The 24705-nt window shown below is 42.9% G+C and overlaps 1 protein-coding gene across 2 annotated transcripts in view; it reads right to left on the bottom strand.

Annotated features, from left to right (window-relative positions):
- Positions 1–24705, bottom strand: part of DMRT1 (doublesex and mab-3 related transcription factor 1) — a 130627-nt gene that overhangs the window by 53302 nt on the left and 52620 nt on the right. For both annotated transcript variants that reach the window (XM_010364418.2, XM_030919864.1), the window contains exon 4: positions 645–789. In XM_010364418.2, coding sequence (XP_010362720.1) covers positions 645–789 — 145 coding nt within the window. The remainder of the gene's footprint in view (positions 1–644; positions 790–24705) is intronic.

Genomic DNA, 24705 nt, shown 5'->3' with positions numbered 1-24705 from the left:
AGAACTTAAACATGGGATCTGGAAACGCAGCAGCTGTAAAAACCTGCCTCTCACCACAGTGAAAATGCTGGGGGATGTTAAAATTGAAGTTGAGGAACTATGTATTTCAAAGTGCTTTGATTCATTAAACAGTCATTTTTTATTTCAAACCCATTATATCAGAGTTATTTGCATTGCTACTACATAAACTCTGAGATCTATTGTATTCAAAAATGTTTTATTGTTATTTTCCCCCAAAAGATGAATATGCCTTCAATTTTAAAATGAAAGTCTTTGGGAAATGAGTTTTCAATATACAGAAACTCACTTCACAAAAAATACCAGGTCTTGAACCACATTTAAAGTGCCCCTGTATTTCATATTGATCCTCTATAAAATACATTTTTAGCTTCCAAAGGGGAGTCTCTCATCTTACTCCTGTCACTCTAAGAATCCAGAAAGGAAAAAAAACATGGTATTAAGAATCAAGCAAAGCAAAGTCATTTTATAACTAAATTCCTTAAAGGATACTTATCCAAGCTTCACACAGCAATAAACTTTCCAACAATTACTAACAGCTAAGCCATTAGAGACAGCTAATGACCCAGTACTGGATAGCCATCCTCTCTCAACCCCAAATCCAGTCTGTATGACCAGATACCTACCACTCGCCCTGGCTTCCGGGTAAGAGGGAGCATCCTCGAAAGTGAAGAACTGGGGCACGCTCTGGCCCAGGTAAGAGGGAGGCGGATAGTAAGAATGCATCCTGTACTGGGAGCTCATTGCATGGCGGTTCTCCATGTTCTTCATCTGCTTAAGAAAAAAGAAGAAATACATTGAGACCAACATTGTATGTCACAACTAGTACAATAATTACCTAAAATTCTTTAAAATAAGGTAACAGGCTGGGCACAGTGGCTCATGCCTATATTCCCAACCCTTGGGAGGCCAGTGTGGGAGGATCACTTGAGCCCAGGAGTTCAGACCAGCCAAGGCAACACAGTGAAACCTCTTTTCTACATAAAGATCAAAAAATTGGCTGGGTGTGATAGTGCACAAGTGAGATCTCAGCTCAGGAGGCTGAGGTGGGAAGATCACTTGAACCCAGGAGTTTGAGGCTGCAGTGAGCCATGATTGCTTGCACGACTGCACTCCAGCCTGGGCAACAGAGCAAGATCCTGTCTCAAAAAAAAAAAAAAAAAAAAAAAAAAAAAGCAAATTAAGGGAATGGTCTATTTAAGTTGGAAGTGGCCTCAGCCATGAACATGCTCCTCCAATGTACTGGGCCTAGAACTATAATGGTGCCCTTTATATCTTAAGGTCCCCTATAAAGCACCCCTGAAATTCCTTCTGGTCATTTGGTGCTCGATTAACCAGTGTAAAAGAGAACAGGGTGGTGGAGAGGGGACAGTGCTGCTTAGGAGACAACACAATCTGCTGTAACACTAACACATTTGTTTGAACGGGAGCAAGTTATCAGACCTCTTCCCGTGTTTCTTCATGTGTAAAACTGGCATTTTATCTTGGTTACCTTACAGAGTTCATATGAATTCCATTTAAAAAGACTGTAGGCTGGGTGCAGTGGCTCACACCTGTAATCCCAGCACTTTGGGAGGCCAAGATGGGTGGATCACGAGGTCAGGAGATCAAGACCATCCTGGCTAACACGGTGTGGTGTTAGCCAGGGTGTGGTGGCAGGTGCCTATGGTCCCAGCTACTCATGAGGCTGAGGCAGGAGAATGGCATGAACCCGGGAGGCGGAGCTTGTAGTAAGCCAAGATAGTGCCACTGCACTCCAACTTGGGCAACAGAGCAAGACTCTGTTTCCAAAAAAAAAAAAAAAAAGATTGTAAAACAACACACAAACCATGTGTAATGGGAAGCTGTGGACATCAGCACGATGCCATGCTGGATCCTGTTACTCAGTGTCTATTCCCAGCTCCTTCTGTGCTGTTCCCTGCAGCAAGGAACAGGAGTCTGAGATCTGAATTCTGGAGGCGATTTGGATTCTGCTAACTGGACACATGAAGCAGAGCGAAACTGGGAAGGCAGTAAGGAGGCACAAGCGCCCCTCCAGCAGCAGTGGCAGCTGCACATGAGCTCAGCAGTCATTCACTTTTTTCTGGCAACCAGACCCTGCCTTTAGGACCATGAGACAGCTTTTATATAAGAAGCAGTTCATTCCCTGTGGCTTCCTGACTCTCATTCAAAGCTAAGAAGATATGACCTGATGACTTAGAAAGCGCCCCCCACCATTTCCACTTTCCAGGCCAGGTTGATGACTCTGATAGCGTAAGACCCACTTCCATGCACATCTAGATCCTGGTACAGACACTGAGCATCCAACTCATGATCGTATCTTTATGGCAACAACAGAGCTGGACTCCAGTTATTTATATAGTTTTTAAAAAATTAAATTTAGATGGTACTCACTTTTAAACAAAATCCAATCTAAGGGAATGTTCAAGATAAACCAGTTCTGTTCAGAAATATGAATAATTTCAAAATAATCTAGAATAATTCAAAATCATGTTTTTCAATCAAATATTTTAAGTGCTACTTGAAAAAGAAAATAGGACTAACTTGACAGAGCCTCGTAGTGTAAAACTAGGTACTGGGCTTCCTCATTTTCTATGAACATCTAGATTCCGGACAATTCACCAACTAACGCTGGCCTAAGTGTACTTTGGGTATTACGGTGCTGTTTGGTAGAAAGAGCTAAGTCCCTGATTTCTGCCTGATGCTTTGCAAAGGCAGCTCAAGGAATTTATTTTTGATCTCTGCTACTCCCAAGCTCAAATCTCTGTTCTCATGAGTGGATTACTTCTTCTGGAGAAGCAAAGAAGACACCATTACAGGTGATTATTTCCTCTCAAGTGAAGTTTACCTGGGCAAATCCCCTTTGTCCTTTCTGGTTTGTTTTTCTAAAGTATATTAAATGGTGTCTCTTCCAGGCCAATCACCCCGTTTTCACTTTCTACCATTACATTACATTTTTACTAAATAAAAGATTAAAGAAGCTATACTTGGAAAATAGCAAAAAAGAACAAACTGGCTACCCCTAATGAGTAAGACCACACGGCAGGAGAGCCATTAAGAAGTCATTGTAAGTTGGATTCCTAGGTATTTTATTCTCTTTGAAGCAATTGTGAATGGAAGTTCATTCCTGATTTGGCTCTCTGTCTGTTACTGGTGTATAAGAATGCTTGTGATTTTTGCACATTAATTGTGTATCCTGAGACTTTGCTGAAGTTGCTTATCAGCTTAAGGAGATTTTGGGCTGAGACAATGGGGTTTTCTAAATATACAATCATGTCATCTGCAAACAGGGACAATTTGACTTCTTTTCCTAACTGAATACCCTTGATTTCTTTCTCTTGCCTGATTGCCCTAGCCAGAACTTCCAACACTATGTTGAATAGGAGTGGTGAGAGAGGGCATCCCTGTCTTGTGCCAGTTTTCAAAGGGAATTTTTCCAGTTTTTGCCCATTCAGTATGATATTAGCTGTGGGTTTGTCATAAACAGCTCTTATTATTTTGAGGTACGTTCCATCAATACCGAATTTATTGAGCGTTTTTAGCATGAAGGGCTGTTGAATTTTGTCAAAAGCCTTTTCTGCATCTATTGAGATAATCATGTGGTTCTTGTCTTTGGTTCTGTTTATATGCTGGATTACGTTTATTGATTTGCGAATGTTGAACCAGCCTTGCATCCCAGGGATGAAGCCCACTTGATCATGGTGGATAAGCTTTTTGATGTGCTGCTGAATCCGATTTGCCAGTATTTTATTGAGGATTTTTGCATCGATGTTCATCAGGGATATTGGTCTAAAATTCTCTTTTTTTGTTGTGTCTCTGCCAGGCTTTGGTAACTTACAAGGGATGTAAAGGACCTCTTCAAGGAGAACTACAAACCACTGCTCAGTGAAATAAAAGGGGACACAAACAAATGGAAGAACATACCATGCTCATGGATAGGAAGAATCAATATCGTGAAAATGGCCATACTGCCCAAGGTTATTTATAGATTCAATGCCATCCCCATCAAGCTACCAATGAGTTTCTTCACAGAATTGGAAAAAACTGCTTTAAAGTTCATATGGAACCAAAAAAGAGCCCGCATTGCCAAGACAACCCTAAGTCAAAAGGACAAAGCTGGAGGCGTTACGCTACCTGACTTCAAACTATACTACAAGCTACAGTAACCAAAACAGCATGGTACTGGTACCAAAACAGAGATATAGACCAATGGAACAGAACAGAGTCCTCAGAAATAATACCACACATCTACAGCCATCTGATCTTTGACAAACCTGAGAGAAACAAGAAATGGGGAAAGGATTCCCTATTTAATAAATGGTGCTGGGAAAACTGGCTAGCCATAAGTAGAAAGCTGAAACTGGATCCTTTCCTTACTCCTTATACGAAGATTAATTCAAGATGGATTAGAGACTTAAATGTTAGACCTAATACCATAAAAAACCTAGAAGAAAACCTAGGTAATACCATTCAGGACATAGGCATGGGCAAGGACTTCATGTCTAAAACACCAAAAGCAACGGCAACAAAAGCAAAAATCGACAAATGGGATCTAATTAAACTAAAGAGCTTCTGCACAGCAAAAGAAACTACCGTCAGAGTGAACAGGCAACCTACAGAATGGGAGAACATTTTTGCAATCTACTCATCTGACAAAGGGCTAATATCCAGAATCTACAAAGAACTCAAACAAACATACAAGAAAAAAACAAACAACCCCATAAAAAAGTGGGCAAAGGATGTGAACAGACATTTCTCAAAAGAAGACATTCATACAGCCAACAGACACATGAAAAAATTCTCATCATCACTCACCATCAGAGAAATGCAAATCAAAACCACAATGAGATACCATCTCACACCAGTTAGAATGGCAATCATTAAAAAGTCAGGAAACAACAGGTGTTGGAGAGGATGTGGAGAAATAGGAACACTTTTACACTGTTGGTGGGATTGTAAACTAGTTCAACCATTATGGAAAACAGTATGGCAATTCCTTAAGGATCTAGAACTAGATGTACCATATGACCCAGCCATCCCACTACTGGGTATATACCCAAAGGATTATAAATCATGCTGCTATAAAGACACATGCACACGTATGTTTATTGCGGCACTATTCACAATAGCAAAGACTTGGAATCAACCCAAATGTCCATCTGTGACAGACTGGATTAAGAAAATGTGGCACATATACACCATGGAATACTATGCAGCCATAAAAAAGGATGAGTTTGCGTCCTTTGTAGGGACATGGATGCAGCTGGAAACCATCATTCTAAGCAAACTATCACAAGAAGAGAAAACCAAACACTGCATGTTCTCACTCATAAGTGGGAACTGAACAATGAGATCACTTGGACTCGGGAAGGGGAACATCACACACCGGGGCCTATCATGGGGAGGGGGGAGGGGGGAGGGATTGCATTGGGAGTTATACCTGATATAAATGATGAATTGATGGGTGCTGACGAGAATGGGTGCAGCACACCAACATGGCACAAGTATACATATGTAACAAACCTGCACGTTATGCACATGTACCCTAGAACTTAAAGTATAATAAAAAATAATAATAATTAAAAAATAAAAAAAATAATAAAAATAAAAAAATAAAAAAATAAAAAAAGAAGCCATTAAACCATTTAAGAGAAAAGGGACAATCGTGGTACCTATTTACTACACATACCCAGTTATCAATTAGAACAGTGCAGCATCTTTCAATGATTCCCAGCATCTCTCAATGTGCATACGAATGGCCGGGGGTCCTGTTAAAATGCAGGTCCTGATGTATAGTTAAGACTGGGGTGGAGGTTGGGCACAGTTACTCACGCCTGTAATCCCAGCACTTTGGGAGGCTGAGGCAGGCGGATCATCAGGTCAGGAGATCGAGACCATCCTGGCTAACACGGTGCAACCCCATCTCTACTTAAAAAAATACAAAAAATTAGCTGGGCACGGTGGCAGGTGCCTGTAGTCCCAGCTACTCGGGAGGCTGAGGCAGGAGAATGGTGTGAACCAGGAGGCAGAGCTTGCAGTGAGCTGAGATTGCGCCACTGCACTCCAGCCTGGGCAATACAGCGAGACTCTGTCTCATAAAAAAAAAGACTGGGGTGGAGATGCTGATACTGCTGGTGCACAGGGACTAGAATAAGTGATCCTTCCTCTGATATTTGGTAACCTCTCACAGCCCAAGACCAAAGGAAAACCTTCTAAAAATAATTTTTTTTGAGACAGAGTCTCATTCTGTTGCACAGACTGGAGTGCAATGGCACAATTTTGGCTCACTGCAACCTCTGCTTCCTGGGTTCAAGCGATTCTCCTGCCTCAGCCTCCTGAGTAGCTAGACTACAGACGCCTACTCTACAGACACGCACCACCACTCCCAGCTAATTTTTATATTTTTAGTAGAAACGGTGTTTCGCCATGTTGCCCTGGCTGGTCTCGAATTCCTGGCCTCAAGTGATCCGCCCGCCTCGGCAACCCAAAGTGCTGAGATTACAAGCGTGAGCCACTGCCCCGGCTTAAAAATTTTTTTACCAGCTATTTACAACCATCCAGGTTCCAGCTGAACTGGAAGAGGGAAAATATGTAAATAGCAATTTTTAATTTTCATTTTTTAAAATTTTTATACAGAAAATTCCCCAGAACTAAAAGTTTTTTTTTCAGGGGTCTGCTGCCATCTACAACTGCCACAGCAATAAAAACAAATTCAAACACACTTTGAATTGAAAAGCCATTTCTGTCTCCATAGACTTCCTTAAGTCAATTACACAGTCTGAGTAATGAATACTGAATTTAGAAGCAAGGTGCCGACGTAAGCCGTAATATAAATAATGGAGCCTCTCTACTCTGGGTGCTGAGTTTGTCACATCTGCTTCAGGTTTGACAATATCTTCAAGCCAGTCCTTCAAGGCAAATGCTTTTCAATTTTCCCAGGGTACAAGAAAAGTGACAGGATTTGAGCCTAAATGCTCTGCAAAATGCTGGAATTTTTTTTTTTTTCATACTATGAAAGTTTACACAAACCTTCCTTTCAAAATGTTTGAAAAATGTTAACCGTGAGTCTATAGCAGGGGTCAGCAAACTTTTTATTGTAAATGGTGAAACAGTAAGTATATTTTAGGCAAGCCATACAATCTCTAGCAATTTGTAAAATGAATGGACATGGCTGTGTTCTAATAAAACTTTATTTGTAAACAGTGGTACTGATTTCTTCTCAAACTTCACTCTCGCTGGAGTAAGGTGAGAAGGGAACCCAGTACTGATGCCTGGACTCCACTCAAGAAAATCTGGTTTAACTGCTCTGGGATGTGGCCTGGGCCCCGGGTATTTTCAAAGATCCCAGGTAATTCTAACATGACACCAAGATTGAGAACCAGTGCTCTACAATTACCAACATATCGTCCGCATACCTTGGAAGTACGAGATCCCAACAATCCCCTATATTAACTAAAACAAGTGAAAGGCTAAATCTGACAAACAGACTGGCTAACTGCTGCCAATCCCAATGTATATATTATTTGACAAAAAGATGAAGATGAACAGTACAATTCTTTTTTTTTTTTTTTAAACTAACGCTTACTGGAAAATAAACACAATTTCAAATCCATGTGTATGCTTATTTATTCCCTTAATTCCTTTTCCATGTTTTCAGAAAGCATGAAATAAAAAGAATTATTAGGAAATAGGAATTTAGTTATTTATACTCAAACATTCACTATCCTTAATGAATCCCTAAGATCACTGAGTTATAAAAGACTTCCAGTAAAAGAAGAAAAAGATACGAAGGGTCAGACTCCATTTGAGGTTACTAGAATGTGAACTGATATGGTTTGGCTCTGCATCCTCACCCAAATCTCATCTCACACCGTAATCCCCACGTGTCAAAGAAGAGACCTGGCAGGCGGTGATTAGATCATGCGGGCGGTTCCCTCGATCTGTTCTGATGATATGGAGGGAGTTCTATTGCGATCTGATGCTTTAAAAGTGTTTGGCAGTTTCCCCTGTTCTCTTTCTCCTCTCTCCTGCTGCCTTGTGAAGAAGAGAAGGTGCCTATTTCCCCTTTGCTTTCTGCCATGCTACAAGTTTCCTGAGGTCTCCCCAGCCATGCTGAACCGTGAGTTACTTGGACCTCTTTTTTGTTTACAAATTACCCAGTCTCGGGTAGTATCTTTATAGCAGCGTGAGACCAAACTAATACATGAACTTACTGAGGTTATTAGTCACTTCAGCTGCACCCACCTCAAAGAATAATCCATGAACAACCCATCCACGTGATAACTTGCTCATAAGAGGACAGTTCTATGTGTTTCTAAGTGCATGTGTAGTCATGTAAACATGACGTTAAAACTGCAATTCATGGATGGGCGTGGTGGCTCACGCCTGTAATCCCAACACTTTGGGAGGCTGAGGCGGGTGGATCACCTGAGGTCAGGAGTTCAAGACCAGCCTGACCAACATGATGAAACCCCATCTCTACTAAATACAAAAAAATTTAGCTGGGTGTGGTGACAGGTGCCTGTAATCCCAGCTACTTGGGGGGACTGAGGCAGGAGAATTGCTTGAACCCAGGAGGCAGAGGTTGCAGTGAGCTGAGATTGCACCATCGCACTCCAGCCTGGATGACAGAGTGGGACACAGTCTAAAACCAAAAACAAAAACTGCAATTAACCCAGAAAAAGGCATGGCAGAATGCAATTTCAAACTAAATCACTTCCTGCTCTCTTCTAACTTTAAAAAGAAAATCACAACCCTGCTACGTTTGGCTTAAACAAAATGGGAAAATAACGAAGCCTTTGAAACTCACTTTACTTTAAACCAGTAGTTCTCAATGAGGGGCAGTCTGGTCCTCCACGGGGCATCTGGCAACATCTGGAGACGCTTTTGATTGTGACAAGGGGGCAGGGAGTTGATGCTGGCATCTATCTAGTGGTCAAGGTCAGGGATGCTGCTGTTACTACAGGGTAGTGTCCTACGGTTCCCACAGGATTACCCAACCCAAGGCCTGAACAGCACCAAGGTGAGAAGCTCGCTTTAAACTAACCTAGCACCACCCCTGTGCTCAGTCCCTCACCTCCAGCTAGAAGAAAACAGCTAAGTGCTGCTGAGGGACAAGAGTGGCAAAGAAATTAGAGGAGCCACAGTTTTCCTGAAGGGATATATATTTTTCTCCTTTGTGTAATGCCTCCTTGTTTCCTCTCAAGGGTTTTTTTATTCCTTTAAGCTAAGCAAATAAATAAACCAAGTAAACCCTAAAAACCCAGGATTCCAGTGAATGATGACTACCATTATCATTAGCAGTGGTCACCGGCAAGCAAGAGGCATGTTTTATATATTATTACCCATCCAAAGTCTCTGAACCAGAGTACGACCCATGGATAAGAGCTGGCTGGCAGAGGATGCTCATGGTGTTAGTATTAACCTTGCAGGAAACCCAAGACCTTGGAGTTCTGTTTCATTAAATTGTTAAGAATATGCATCACAGTAAATCTGAGCCATCATTTCCTTTTATACATGTTAGTCACCCTATTTTATAGTAACAATAATATCTGAAAAAAAAGCATAAAAATGTTTGAGTTCACTTCTTTTTTTAAAAAAAAAATCCCAAATACCAGTCATTGGTTGTCTAGCAACAATTTAGGTAAAGTGAGTGTCTGGTCTTGCATCAAAGTGAACAGTCTATCCAGGTGAATAACTAAAAGGGATTTGTGAAGACCAAATTGCCATCTAGTTGTTTACTAAACATGGCTCAGCTGCATAAAACTGGAGTTGATGTAAGAAAGGGGAACAGTCTTAATGAGATGAGTTTTTCTATAGGATAACATTCCTAACTGCAAACTGGTGTTTAAACAAATAATGTAATGACTCAGCCAGGCACAATGGCTCATACCTGTAAATCTCAGCACGTGGGAGGCTGAGGAGGAAGGATTGCTTGAGCCCAGGAGTTGGAGACCAGTCTGGGCAACATGGTAAGACTCCATCTCTACTAAAAATTTACAAAATTAGGCAGGTGTGGTGGCGCACACCTGTGGTCCCAGCTACTCAGGAGGCTGGGGTGGTAGGATCACTTAAGCCCAGGAGGTTGAGGATGCAGTGAGCTGTGTTTGCCCTGCTGACTCCAACCTGGGTGACAGGGTAAGACCCTGTTTCAAAAAAACAGAAACAAAAAAAAAACTCCCTTGGTATTGATATGTGGCTTACAGTCTTTTAAATGGCAAAAGCCATATTTGGGGTAAACATTTGGTTTTCTGAACAGAAACCTTTTTATACAGGTAGGACTCTTCACAGGCGGTGGAATTCTGGGTCTTCTGGTGGTGCTGAGTGTGAAGGCTGGGGTGGACTTTTACCCTCATTAAATGATGGCTTTAGTTTTAACAGACACTTCTTTTCAAACCATCTAAATGGGATGCCTGTTCCCAAGCTCACCTAAGCACACACTGTGAACTGTCTCAGCCTACAGACTTCACCTGTGCAAAGGGCTTCACCCAAAAAGCCCTGTTCACCTTCCAAAATACACACCTCATTCATTTTTCAGCATTCCACATTTCATGCTGAGAAAATATTTTAATATATAGGCTAAAAATGATTGCTATTATGCACACATTTCAGAGATCACCGAAGCACCAGGCCAAATGTTGAGGTGTGTGACCCAAGCAGATTCCCATAGCGAAAACCCGCCCTCCCGACTTCCTTTCCTTTTGTGTCCAGTGCTCTGAAGATGAGTCCTTTGCTCCCTTCCTCCCCTGCGCTCACCTTGCTTTCTCTTAGGTGGTCCTGCTATGGAATGCCCTCCACTCCCCTCCTAGAGGGAGGAAAGAAGAGGAGGCAGACAGAGACAGGCATTTGTGAGGACTCGGCCTTTGTCAGGGATTCCCGCAAAGGCCAAGAGGATCCTTCAATGTGTGTGGGGGCGAGGGGTGGACAGGGGTGAAGGTGCTGTGCTACACATGGGGCTGGGGCTGGGCATTCAGATGCTGAAGAACCCAAGAGTCCTTTTTCCAAACGAAAGCTCTTCCTCCAAATGCGCCCAGGAGAGGTGGGAGGGGACAATGGGGTAGGAGTGGAGAGGAGGGTGCTCACACAACAGGGCAGAGAGAACCAATCATTTAAGAACTGATACATTTAAGATGTTTTAAGTTGTAAATTCCAAATTCTCCACTACACCTGCAAAAACAAAAGAAAAAGTGTGGGTGGGTTTTTCAAAAAAAAGAACCCAAGGAAAATTCGTATCACAGTAGCTCTAAAAATAAAAATAAAAACCAGCCCTAAGATGAACCATAAAAAAATAAACAAGTCATATGGAAATACAGAACCAAAATTGACCATGAGGATATAAAGCAAGCCCTCCCCCAGTTTCCAGAAATTGTGGAGAGGGCATGGAAGAGAATTCACATCAGTCTTTTTCAAAAAAAAAAAAATTTAGAGACAGGTTCTTTCTCTGTCGCCCAGGCTGGAGTACAGTGGTGTGATCGCAGCTCACTGCAGCCTCTGATATCATGGGCTCAAGCGATCTTCCCACCTCAGGCTCCTGAGTAGCTAGAACTACAGGTGCACACCACCAAGCCCAGCTAAATTTTTTAATAGTTTTTGTAGGAACAGGGTCCCACTATGTTGCCCAGGCTGGTCTTGAATTCCTGGCCTCAGGTGATCCTCTCACCTTGGGCCCCGCAAAGAGCTGCGATTACAGGCATGAGCCACCATGCCCAGCCCACAACAATCGTGAATACCCATTAAGGACAGAAACCCCATAGGATATCAGAATTACCCTTGTATTTATTAGTGGTCCATTTTGCTTATCTTTAGCCAAGAAGCAATTCAGATGTGAGTATTGTGACATTTTACAAAGGCCAAATTATTTTTTTAACTTGTGTTGCTCAACTGTTTTCACCATCTGCCATCAGTGGCACTGACAGAACAACAGTGTACTTCTTGAGACCATGTTTTCCAAAAGGCGGAAGTGCTACCTTTTATAGGGCCCTCAAATAATTCAGTTTGTAGTGTGTCTACATATATGTGTGTGTGTGTATATATATATATCACGCACACATATATATTTTAGAGAACTGTATGGAATTGAACAGAATGCAATAGAATAGAACAGAATAAAAGAGAACAGTATATAAGAATTCATTGCATATACAATTTGGGTAAGGGGTAAGAGCTGTTCTACAAAACTTGTCATTTTGTGTACGTGTGTGTAAATATATACTGGAATACAGTTTCTTACTACAGTTTCTCAAATCTAAAATGTTTGAAAGACACCGATGTATAAATCAGGTAAAGGGACGCAAGTACCTCTAAAAGGAGGTAAATAGCAAGAAAAAGCCAAATTTAAAAAAAGTTTCCTTTTCCTAAAAGCTCAAAGGGTCTTGGTGCATTTCAGGGGATTCACAAAAGAGTGGTCGGTTTGGACCAGTGTCTGGCTGGGACTAGCTCAGCACCTTCTTCATCTTAAGAAATCCATGAAAGATTTTTCAGTCCTGGGTTAGAAACCTACATTTGTCTAGTTCACAAATCTAAAATACAGACCCTGACTTCCCAACTGAACCCACATATACCAGGCATAAATGCAGGTACCATTTACATAAAAGCCACTCAGAAACAGAGTTTCAGTAAAATGGCTGGAGAGAAAGGACATTTAAAAGGTTGTATTTTTAAAATTCGGTTAATAATGATCAGCACACTCCACTCTCTCACATGTCCAGTCTCTGAATGCATTCTACACACTTCTGAAGACTGCGGTGTGTGTTTGTATGGATGCGGGTTGTACTGGTGATATTCTTAATGTTAATTTTCCTGAGAAAATACTGGTTACTGACAATAAGATTAACCAAATTTCAGAGGAAGAAAATGAGCATCTATTGAGAAATAATATAGAGACTTGTCTCGTTATCTCGCGAGTCTTCATAATTTAATAATCATTGATATAGGAAGAAACTGCTCAGAGAGATCAAATAACTTGGTTCTGGTCGCAAGGGATTAAGTAGAGATGGCAAGATTCAAAGTAAATCACCCTCAGACGCTCTGATATTTCTCTCTACTCAACCGAGGAAACTTTCTAATTTTAAATGAAGATATCTGCTTAGTATAAAGACCTACTTTGCTGCCTTTAGCTTTTAACAACTCTTCACATTTTCTCTACTTCTGGAGCAAATAAACTTTATTTTTTGATTGTCTGAAAATGAGAAGAAAAGATGCCCACAACCCCACATTCAGGAACTTTGATTTCAGAACCAGAAACATCAGAGGCATCCATATCTGTTCCCACCTTGATGGACAAACTTAATTAACCTTTGCTACTCTGTTCCAACCTACTGTTTTAGACAAAACTAGTGACCCAGAAACAATATGTTACCATCACAATCTCCAGGGCTGCGACATCAAGAGATATAGCCCTATCAGCAGCATAGGGAAATAAGCCCCTTGAATTAGCTGCTCTAAGAAATATGGATTATATTCATGTCACACATGAGCTGTCAGAAACATTAGGATACTTTTAGCATAAATCAGCAGTGTGAAGGGTACCTTATGAGTACAGAACATGAGAGCCTGCCGGGAGGGCAAGGTGAGGCTGTCTGGGGCCACATTCTAACTAAGCACACGCGCACACTCACATCCTTTACCAAACTGGTATTCACGATCTGAATGCAGGCTGGTGACCTCTGATGGACACTCTCAACTTGTGGGTGGCATGAAAAAGCCCTGCCCATTCTAAGACCACGAAGACAGTCCACCTCCAACTAATTGAAATGACACAAGAATGACCAAAAGCATCACGTTACTACTGTTCCCTAAAGTACTTTGATTTGGAAGAGTGTGTGTGTGTGTGTGTGTGTGTGTGTGTATCACAGAAGCATGCTTGAAAGACAGCATGCCTAGTGATTTTCCAGAATTTCAGGGTTTTACAAGGAAAACCAAGAAACGTGCACTGCCCTGCAAAGAAGGCAGAGACACCATGGGAACAAAGGTGCCCTCTGCAGTCAGGCAAACTCCAGTTCAAACTCCAGTTTCCCCGCTTCCAGCTGTGCAGTATTAGCTAGCTACTGTATCTCCCTGAGCCCCAGTTTCCTCAGTCACAAAAGGAGGCTCACAGCCCTGAAAGGTTGTGTTTATGGATGAAACGCAATAGGAGACAGGAAGTGCCCAGCAGTGTGACGCTGCTCCAGGGCTGTTCTGCTCACACCCTCCTCTTCCCCTCACAGGTCCACCTGTTTCTATCGACAGGAGAATGGGTGACCGCAATGAAAGACTCCTCTTCAGGGTTTGCAAACAAATGACTCAAACAAAAAACCTTTCCATTACACACTTTAAAGATTATTTTAAGTACATAAACTTTAGTTTGACATATCCTGCAGTGCCACACACACACACACATACACAGAGGCAAGGGAGTGAGAAGACAGCGAAATTTCCAGGCCTTCCCATTTTTTGGTTTTATACAAATACTCCAGACATAGAGTTATGTCTGCCTTCCTTCTCCTAGAATTGGGACTTGCCAGAATGAATGTTGTGAGAAGGAATGTGATAAATAAAATGTGGAGATAATACCTTTTCCTCGTTCCTCAGTGTTGATCCTACAGCAAGGGTAGTTGTAAGAATTGGTGCCTGCGATGACAATTTTCCCAGTGGCTCTTTGTCTGGAGCCAAAGCTCAGGGAGGGTGGTGGTGGGCAGTTTCACGCCCACCACCAAACTGTAGGGGTGTTCCTATGAACACCCCTTCCAGGAGGTTGTGCATCTCAATGGTGATGCCCGCAGGGCCAATGCTATACCAAGGAGGGGGTGCTGAGGGCAACCCATCCTGGGTGGAGGCAGTAAGGGGGTGTACTCAGTGTGGGAAAATTTTTTAAAAATAAAACCCACTGAAGTCAATCTATCACCATGCACTGGAAATTCTAAACAATAGTTGTGATCAAACACTCATCCCCAACCTGCCTCTTGGAATGCCACAGCAAGGGCTCATCTTTCCACAAGGGATCACAGCTCTCCTAGGCTCTGATCAAAACAGGAATAAGAGAATTACATGTGTCCTTTTTTTTTTTTTGAAACGGAGTTTTGCTCTTATTGCCCAGGCTGGAGCGCAGTGGCACGATCCCTGCTCACCGCAACCTACGCCTCCCGGGTCCAGGCGATTCTCCTGCCTCAGCCTCTCAAATAGCTGGGATTACAGGCAGGCGCCACCACGCCCAGCTGATTTTCTATCTTCAGTAGAGACAGGGTTTCTCCATGTTGGTCGGACTGATCTCAAGCTCCTGACCTCAGGTGATGCACCCACCTCGGCCTCTCGAAGTGCTGGGATTACAGGCATGAGCCACTGCGCCCGGCCACATGTGTCTTTCGAGTTTTCTTTCTCATCCATTCTACTGTGAGCCAGTACTTGAGTCTGTAGCACAGTGCCATGCACGGAGCAGCCACTCACTAAAAACAATCAACGAATGCATAAAGGAGTCTCTTATACATACTCTGTAACACAGTGGATATTTTTTGGCAATTCTAGTCTTTTTTTTTCTATCCTATTCCTATTATGGTATTTTAAAAAAAACAGGGCAAACCTGTCTGTTATGCATTCCTTTGATTTTCATCTTTATTCAAATGATGAGGAACACTTAAGAGAACACAACAGTACAGACTCCTAAGAAATCTGAGAATCACTTATACATGTACTTAAACATCCTAAAAAAGCAACTAATTTTATGTCATATTCATGTCTACTTAACAGGAAAAAAAGTAAGCTAAAAAGGGCAAACATAAATGGGTAAGATTTTGGCCACCAGCCCAACCAAATCAAATCTGAAAGCTTTCAAAAACTGATCTAATTATCTAAATTTCAAGCCAATTACAGAATCCCCAAATGACTATATTATTTACTAACCTAATGCTATTGTGTCAGATAATAGGTAATGTAACAGCCTCACAAGACTAATAATATACCTCTGCCTCCAAGTCAATTGTGAAGTAGTCCCTGGAGTACATCAGCACTTTACAGGGGATTTCTTCCTCAGCCCAGATCAAACTGAAGTCATCTAACAACGGAAATGAATCTCTACGACAGCCCAGGACTTTCACAAGTCTTCCGAAGGTTCCTGAAAAACCTAAGGTTACACTCCCTCTGGCTTTCCTGGGATGCTACCGGACCACTTCAACCAGACTGAGAAAACAATCCCTTAGGATGCCCAGGTCTGCACTCCTTCCAGATATTCTCAGAGTCAGAGCTGCCTGTTCTCCAGGGCCCCAGGTATCTAGAGGCCAGTTCTAGTTTCTTCTAGAATCTACATATTTTTAACCAAAACGCACTGCAAAAATGTCTCGCCTGTGCACTACACTGTAGCTAAGGGATATTCCTAAACCCAACCTCTCACCATCTGTCTGGGCTTAGCGTCTAAACTGCCCACCACTCCCCTCCCTGAGCTTTGGCTCCAAACAAAGAGCCACTGGGAAAACTGTCATCACCGGCACCAATTCTTACAAACAACTACCCTTGCTGTAGGATCAAAAGCGTGCAAGTCATTAAGCTTTCATCATCTGTGAAACAAAACAGCAATTCCTTCAAGGAAAGGTGTAATAAAAACCAGATGATGACTGTCACGATCATCACTTGTCATCAGTCAAAACGAGACAAAATAGAAACTCCTTGGTGAAAGTGCAGGCAGGTGAGGTGATCACTTAGAAACAGAAAGCCAGGACTGCATTCACCCAGGCTTAATACTTCAGAGGAGTAATGGGGGGAGACGGGAGGGGCAGGGACTTCTCACTGCTCCTTACAGGGCCAGCTGGAGAAAGAAAGCTTTGCTCCCTGCAGGAGTAAGACTATGTTGTAAAGACCCAAGAGAATTGGGTCCACTATTTCTCCTTAAAAGAGACGAATTTAATGAGCAATTATGTTTCAGAAGAAAACATCATAGGCATGGCTAAGACTTGACAAGCATTTAAGGCAAAGTTTATAGTAATGGCAATGTGACCCCCAAACTCAGGGAGCCTGACATCTTTAATTCCACTGGCTTTAAATTTTCTAGGGTCTATCATGACTTTGGAGTTGCATTTCCTTAAACAGAAGAGTCTCCAAAACTTGCCTACTGACCTAGTAGGCCCAGTCATTACATCCTCACCGTGTACCTGATGGCAGAACCTACTTGGGGTTCCTGTGAATGAATTCCTCAAAATGCTAGACTAGCACGAGGGTGTTCCCATAGCTGTCATAAAAAAGAGGGGAAAGCCGGGCATGGTGACTCACGCCTGTAATCCCAGCACTTTGGGAGGCTGAGGTGGGCGGATCACTTGAGGTGAGGAGTTCAAGACCAGCCTGGCCAACATGGCGAAACCCTGTCTCTACTAAAAATATAAAAATTAGCTGGGTATGGTGGCGTGTGCCTGTAGTCCCAGCTACTCAGGAGGCTGAGGCAGGAGAATCACTTGAACCTGGGAGGCAGAGGCTGCAGTGAGCCGAGACTACATCGGTGCACTCCAGCCTGGGCAAGAGAGCAAGTCTCCATCTCAGGAAAAAAAAAAGGGGGGGGGTGGGGGAGGGGAAGCACCCTGCAGGTCAAAAAGTAAGCACAAATATAAGTCCACATAAGGGAGCACACTGAAGCCTCTAAAGAATTTCACTTTTGTCACAAGGACACACTGAGTACTGCAGTGGTCTATCTGGATTTCACAGACCAGTAAAATGTTAAAAAAAAAAAAAAAAAAAAATGGGAGAGGAGGGGGTGCAGGAAGAAGGCAAGAGACAATAGGTATCAACCTTCTATATTGCTGAATAAGAGCATTAACAAAAAAAATCCCGCCATCTAATAGAATCATCACTTTACAGTTTAAAAAGTTGTAAAGTGGCCGGCGGGGTGGCTCACGCCTGTAATCTCAGCACTTTGGGAGGCTGAGGGAGGTGGATCACCTGAGGTCAGGAGTTTGAGACCAGCCTGGTCAACATGGCAAAACCGCATCTCTACTAAAGATACAAAAATCAACCGGGCATGGTGGTGCATGCCTGTAATACCACCTACTCGAGAGGCTGAGGCAGGAGAATTGCTTGAACCCAGGAGGCAGAGGTTGCAGTGAGCTGAGGTCACACCTCTGCACTCCAGCCTTGGCGACAGAGTGTGACTCTGCCTCAATAAAAACGATTTCTTGAACTGAATAATCTGGCCTTAAAAAAAAACTCACTTGTCCTTATTTTCCTCGTTTCTCTGTAAACCGGCACTGGTAACGTCCTGTATATACAATAGTGAACCAGTAGAAACATTCCCAGTAAAATAAGGAACAAGACAATGACACCTGTGCCTACCATCACTGTCTAAAGTGAACAATGCACTAAGAACATGAATTAGAACCGCAGGAATTTAGAGAGAAGTGAAAATGTCAGGAGCAATGTTTCCATGGAACAAATGCCTGCCTAGAAACTCCAAAATAAGCAACTATAAAATTATTAGAATTACAGAGTTCATAAAAGTGGCCAAATACAAAATAAATACCACATCATAGCAACCGAACATGTATAAAAGAAATATTTTCAGTCATCAACAAGAATTTATGTCTTTATAATCCCCTTGAAAAAACAAATTATGGTTGTTAGCCTAAGAGCCCACAGCAAATATCTATTTCCAATCTCCTTTCCTGAGGAAAACAATTACTTTAAATGCTTCCAACTGAATACGTCTTTATGAATTCCTTTTATGCCGCTTGCAAACTTTGTCAATTTTCCTCTCCAGAGGAAAAAGCCAGTCAATGTGGGCCTACCAGTAGAGAGTGGCCAATAACCAGCTGGCTGTAAAAAGGGACACTAGGGCCGGGCGCGGCGGCTCACGCCTGTAATCCCAGCACTTTGGGAGCCTGAGGTGGGCAGACCACGAGGTCACAAGTTGGAGACCAGCCTGACCAACATGCTGAAACCCCGTCTCTACTAAAATTACAAAAATTAGCTGGGCCTGGTGGTGCGCGCCTAGAATCCCAGCTACTCAGGAGGCTGAGGCAGGAGAACCACTTGAACTAGGGAGGAGGTTGCAGTGAGCTGAGATCATGCCACTGGACTCTAGCCTGGGCAACAAAGCGAGACTCTGTCTCAAAACAAAAAAAAAGGCACCAGGGCTAGTTTCACCTGCTGATGGTGTGGGCCATGGGGGTGAGAGGGCAGCCTTGGTGACAGGGTGTGATCTTGTGGATCACAAGACTGTGAAGGGTTCCTGGCCAAAGGTGAGAGGGCCCAGGGCAGGTTCCTAAGGCAAGTCACTCCCGCTTTCTCCATCCAGAGCTTCCCAGGAGTTTCCAGTGACCAGATAGATGCACATCATCCTGGGAAACCTGACTGTGGAGCTCAGTGGCAAAAAAAAAACTCATGTGAAGTCTCCTACTATGTCTTAAAAATTGGTCAGGCAGCCAGGCTTGGTGGCTCCCGCCTATAATGCCAGCACTTTAGGAGGCTGAGGCAGGCAGATCACCTGAGGTCAGGAGTTCGAGACCAGCCTGGCCAACATGATGAAACCCCATCTCTACTAAAAATACAAAAATTAGCCAGGCATGGGGGCAGGTGCCTGTAATCCCAGCTACTTGGGAGGCTGTGGCAGGAGAATTGTTTGAACCCAGGAGGTGAAGGCTGTAGTGAGCAGAGATCACACCACTGCACTCCAGCCTGGGCAACAGAGTGAGACTCTGTCCACCCCCACCAAAAAAAAAAAAAAAAAAATTGGTCAGGCATTGATGACTCATGCCTGCAATCCCAGCACTGTGGGAGGCCAGGGTAGGCAGATCACTTGAGAGCCCAGGAGCTCAAGACCAGCCCAGGCAACATGGTGAAACCCCATCTCTACAAAAAGCATAAAAATTAGCCAGGTGTAGTGGTACATGCCTGTAGTCTCAGCTACTCAGGGGGCTGAGGTAGGAGGATCGCTTAAGCCCAGGAGGTGGAGGCTACAGTGAACTGAGATTACGGTACTGCACTCTGGCCTGGGTGAGAGAGAGAGATCCTGTCTCAATTTAAAAAAAAAAAAAAAACTGAAATGGAGCTAGGCACAGCAGCTCATGCCTGTAATCCCAGTGCTTCTAGAGGCTGAGGCATGAGGATCACTTGAGCCAGAAGTTTAAGATCAGCCTCGGCACCATAGTGAGACCTCCATCTCTACAAAAAAAGTTTTTTAATTAGCCAGGTGTGGCATGGTGGCACACACCTGTAGTTCCCAGCTACTCATGAGACTGAGATGGGAGGATCACTCGAGCCCAGGAGTTGGAGGCTGCAGTGAGCAATGATTGCACTATTGCATTCCAGCCTGGGTAACAGAGCACGACACTGTCTCCAAAAAAAAATAAATAAATAAAATTATTTAGAATATGCATTCTGCTGTCTTCTCCCTATTATGTCTTTTTTTTTATTGAAGAATATTTTAAAATCATATTTGTTCATTATAACTGTCTGCTGAGAGCCAGCTTCCGCCTTGTCTTCCCATGCCCCCATCCTCACTGCTCCTTCCTACAGCACAAATGTGGCACAGCTGCAGAGAGCGCTCTGGCCACACCCGCACAGCAGATGCTTTGGAAAGTGACTTGTTTTGACCATTCTTTTAAGCTAACAAACAGGTTGTCCTGATGCTGAGCCACACTTAAAAAAAAAAAAAAAAAGCGGGGGGGGCAGTGGTGGCAGTGTGACAATGAGAGCCTGTCTGGCTGCTCCTCATGGCGGACAAGCAGTGAAAAGGTACTGGCTTTTCTGACTGCCCTGCCCAACCCTCCCACCCTCAGCAGGCAGAAGGTGCTGGAGCACCAGCCCAGGAACACTCACAAGGGGACACTTCTTTCTGTGCTTCAAGCCCCAGATGCCAGAAGTCGGTTTCCTTCCTACCTGTATCTCAGTTTCAAATATGGAGTGGTTTAGGTGCTTCCCAACTACATGGATCAAGAAAAAACAGCCTTCTCCCAAGACCTACTTTTCTCGATTTTTGTGTTTTGTTCATTGGTAGATCCCTAGCACGTAGTAGGCTCTCGAAGCATGTTAAGACATGAATGCATTCCTGCGAGGTACCTTATCATCAACAGACAACCATAAAATACTTCAGAGAAAACCACATAACCACCAGAAAGAATGAAATCACTGCCAGTGCTGCCATTTGACCACACCCTAAACGTGGCTGGAATGTAAGTCTACACATCTGGTGGCACAAGCTTTGGAAAAGCAGTCAAGAGGGCGCCTGCCATAGGGCCTGAAAGGAGATCCGAGGCATAGCTCAGAGTCCTCCCATATTTATTTCTGCTCACTTGATATGCACCTCTCCCTTGTCAACCTGGTACAACATGTTTATTTAAGAGATAATGTTGCCGTGGAGGAGTGCACAAGGCAATAAACAGCTTTTGCAGGCAATTAAATGCAGAAGTGAAATTGAGCTGCTGGTCAGCGGAACCAGCCATTCATCGTGAGTTTGTTCCAGTGTCACAAATGTTATTCCTGTTTCACAACAGGACAGGAATCTATGATTGGGCCACAAATCTCCTCCACTGGCTGAGGCAGACCAGAAGCAATTAAAAGCAGCTCTCAGCAGGCAGGGCATTTACACAAAAGAGCCTTAAGAGTCTGGAATGCTGAGCTAGGAGACTGCTCTATTTTTTAAGTAGGTTTGGCACTTAGTAGGTGCTCAGTAATTATTTGTGGCTTACTTGTTTTTATAGGGAGGCTTGCAGGAAGTCTCAGCTGTACAATAAAAAGTTTAAACCCTTTCTACTCATCTCTAAGAATTCGTTCTGGCTTTAAAAAGTTATGATGATCTCCACTAGAGTCAGTTTTTTTTTTCTAGGAATCAAAAAGGAGTTACTGGTTTTAACACAAATTGTTTTCTTGTTTTTTTTTTAAATGTTGATTTTTTTTGAAGAAATATTTGAATCTTTCTTGATCCTGATATAAATCAGAAAGGAGTTATCCTACAGGATACAAAAATCAACATACAAAAATTAGTTAGCATTTCTATATATAACTAGTGAACCATCTGAAAAAGAAATCAAGAAAACAATCCTATTTACAATGGTTAAAAAAATACATGTAATCAAAGAGGTGAAAGATTTCTATATTGGAAACTATAAAACACTGATGAGAGAAACCGAAGACAGATAAATGGAAAGATAATTCCATGTTCATGGACTGTAAGAATTAATATGGCTAAAATGTCCACACTACCCAAATTTGTATCAGAATCTAAAAGAAAAAGAGATTTTGTATCCTGCTAGGCAGGAGAGCTAATAAAAAGATGACTCCATCTGGTGAAGTTAGGAGGAGAGTCTGGCTTTAGCAACACAGTCAAGAAAGTAGTTGAAGACCCAACCTCAGATTCTGGCCCTCAAGGCTGAGCCATTTTCACACCAAGTAAATCAGTCAGGAGAGAACAGCATAGGTGCTCTCCAAGTGCAGCTGTGGGGCACCTTCTACAGAGAAGAGAGAAAAGCAAGGCAGCAACCAAAGAAGAGCCCCCGACTCTGCCCTCTCCTAGGAAGCTGCCACCAGGAGGGGCAAGGCATTGTCCAAAGAGCAGAGTGAGAGAGCCTTCCAGGAATAGCAGAAAAAGCGAAATGCCAAACGGATCTCTGTTCCTGAAACTTCTGCTACCTCTCTGGGCTGGGCACGGTGACTCATGCCTGTAATCCCAGCACTTTGGGAGGCCGAGTGGGCAGATCACTGGAGGCCAGGAGTTCGAGACCAGACTGGACAACATGGTGAAACCTGGTGTCTACTAAAAATACAAAAATTAGCCAGGCGTGGTGGCCCATGCCTGTAATCCCAGCTACTTGGGAGGCTGAGGCACAGGAATCACTTGAACCTGGGAGGTGGAGGATGCAGTGAGCCAAGATCACTCCACTGCACTCCAGCCTGAAAGACAGAGTGAGGCATTGTCTCAAAAAAAAAAAAAAGAAAAGAAAAAAGAAAAACGACTATGGTTAAAAAGTGGGCCATCCAGTTTCTCTCCCTTCAACATTAGCTAAAGGTATTATTTGGCCGGGCGCGGTGGCTCAAGCCTGTAATCCCAGCACTTTGGGAGGCCGAGACGGGCGGATCACGAGGTCAGGAGATCGAGACCATCCTGGCTAACACAGTGAAACCCCATCTCTACTAAAAAAATACAAAAAAGAAATCTAGCCGGGCGAGGTGGCGGGCGCCTGTAGTCCCAGCTACTCTGGAGGCTGAGGCAGGAGAATGGCGGGAACCCGGGAGGCGGAGCTTGCAGTGAGCTGAGATCCGGCCACTGCACTCCAGCCTGGGCGACACAGTGAGACTCCGTCTCAAAAAAATACATAAATAAAATAAATAAATAAATAAATAAATAAATAAATAAATAAAGGTATTATTTGTAAGTTTTTACTATTTAATTTTAATACTTTACAACATCTATGTCTTAATCCATTTTGCACCATTATAGTTTTTACCTATGCTTTATGTTTTCTATTTCCTAAGGGGATCAAATTCTTCTCTGATGACATAGAAATAAATCCATACACATTCATACTTGGTCCATATTCACATGTCAGTCTTTTAATAATAATTAACATGTATTTTTATACCCTATCTTGCTACAAAGGGGATTTGAGGTAGCTAACAAAAATACATATGAACAAACAGTGAAGAATTCAATAGATTTTTTAGGCTGGGCGCGGTGGCTCTCACAGACAGTTATAATGAACAAATATGATTTTAAAACATTCTTAGAAAAAAACCAACAACAACATAATAGGGAGAAGATAGTAGAATACAAAATCTACTTAATCTTTTTTTTTTTTTTTTTTTTTTTTAGGGAGACAGCGTCTTGCTCTGTTACCCAGGCTGGAGTCCAGTAGCGCAATCATAGCTCACTGCAGCCTCCAGTTCCCGGGCTCTCATCTTAGTCTCAATTCCATAAATCATTGCATTTCCTTTATATGCATATTACTTCTCAATTCCAATATCAATGTGCTTTAAGCTCCCTTCAAAAATAGTATGATTCCCTTATGCCTGTAATCCCAGCACTTTGGGAGTCCGAGGCTGATGGATCACGAGGTCAGGAGATCGAGACCATCCTGGCTAACATGGTGAAACCCCGTCTCTACTAAAAATACAGAAAAAAAAATAGCCACGCATAATGGCACGTGCCTGTAGTCCGAGCTACTCAGGAGGCTGAGGCAGAAGAATCGCTTGAACCTGGGAGGCGGAGGTTGCAGTGAGCTGGGATCGTACCACTGCACTCTCGCCTGGGTGACAGAGCGAAACTCTGTCTCAATAATAATAATAATAATAATAATAATAATTCCAAAAATAAAACGTATGGAAAACTTAAGAAAATTTGTAGCTCAGGGGATTACAATTGACATTTTAATATGCCCAAGAAGTCAGATCCCTGAGGATAGCAAGAGAACCAAAAAGGGGAATGACTTCAATGTTATCAACCTAATGACTTCAATTTTAACAACATGTTAATACCTAAAAAAGGCAGAGGCAAAATGGAACAGAGTGGCTCAGAGGAAAATTTCAACTCACATTTTCTTGAAGTGGGCTTAGGAAGGTCAAATAATTCTTTCTTTCTTTTAAGACAGAGTCTCACTCTGTTGCCCAGGCTGGAGTACAATGGCGTGATCTCTCACTGCAACCTCCGCCTCCCAGGTTCAAGGGATTCTCCTGCCTCAGCCTTCTGAGTAGCTGGAACTACAGGCGTGCGCCACCACACCCAGCTAGTTTTTATATTTTTAGTAA

This window comes from Rhinopithecus roxellana, chromosome 16, assembly GCF_007565055.1.
Source record: "Rhinopithecus roxellana isolate Shanxi Qingling chromosome 16, ASM756505v1, whole genome shotgun sequence".
NCBI lineage: Eukaryota > Metazoa > Chordata > Mammalia > Primates > Cercopithecidae > Rhinopithecus > Rhinopithecus roxellana.
Note: the sequence above shows the minus strand (reverse complement) of the source record. Positions and strands in the feature narration are given on the sequence as shown.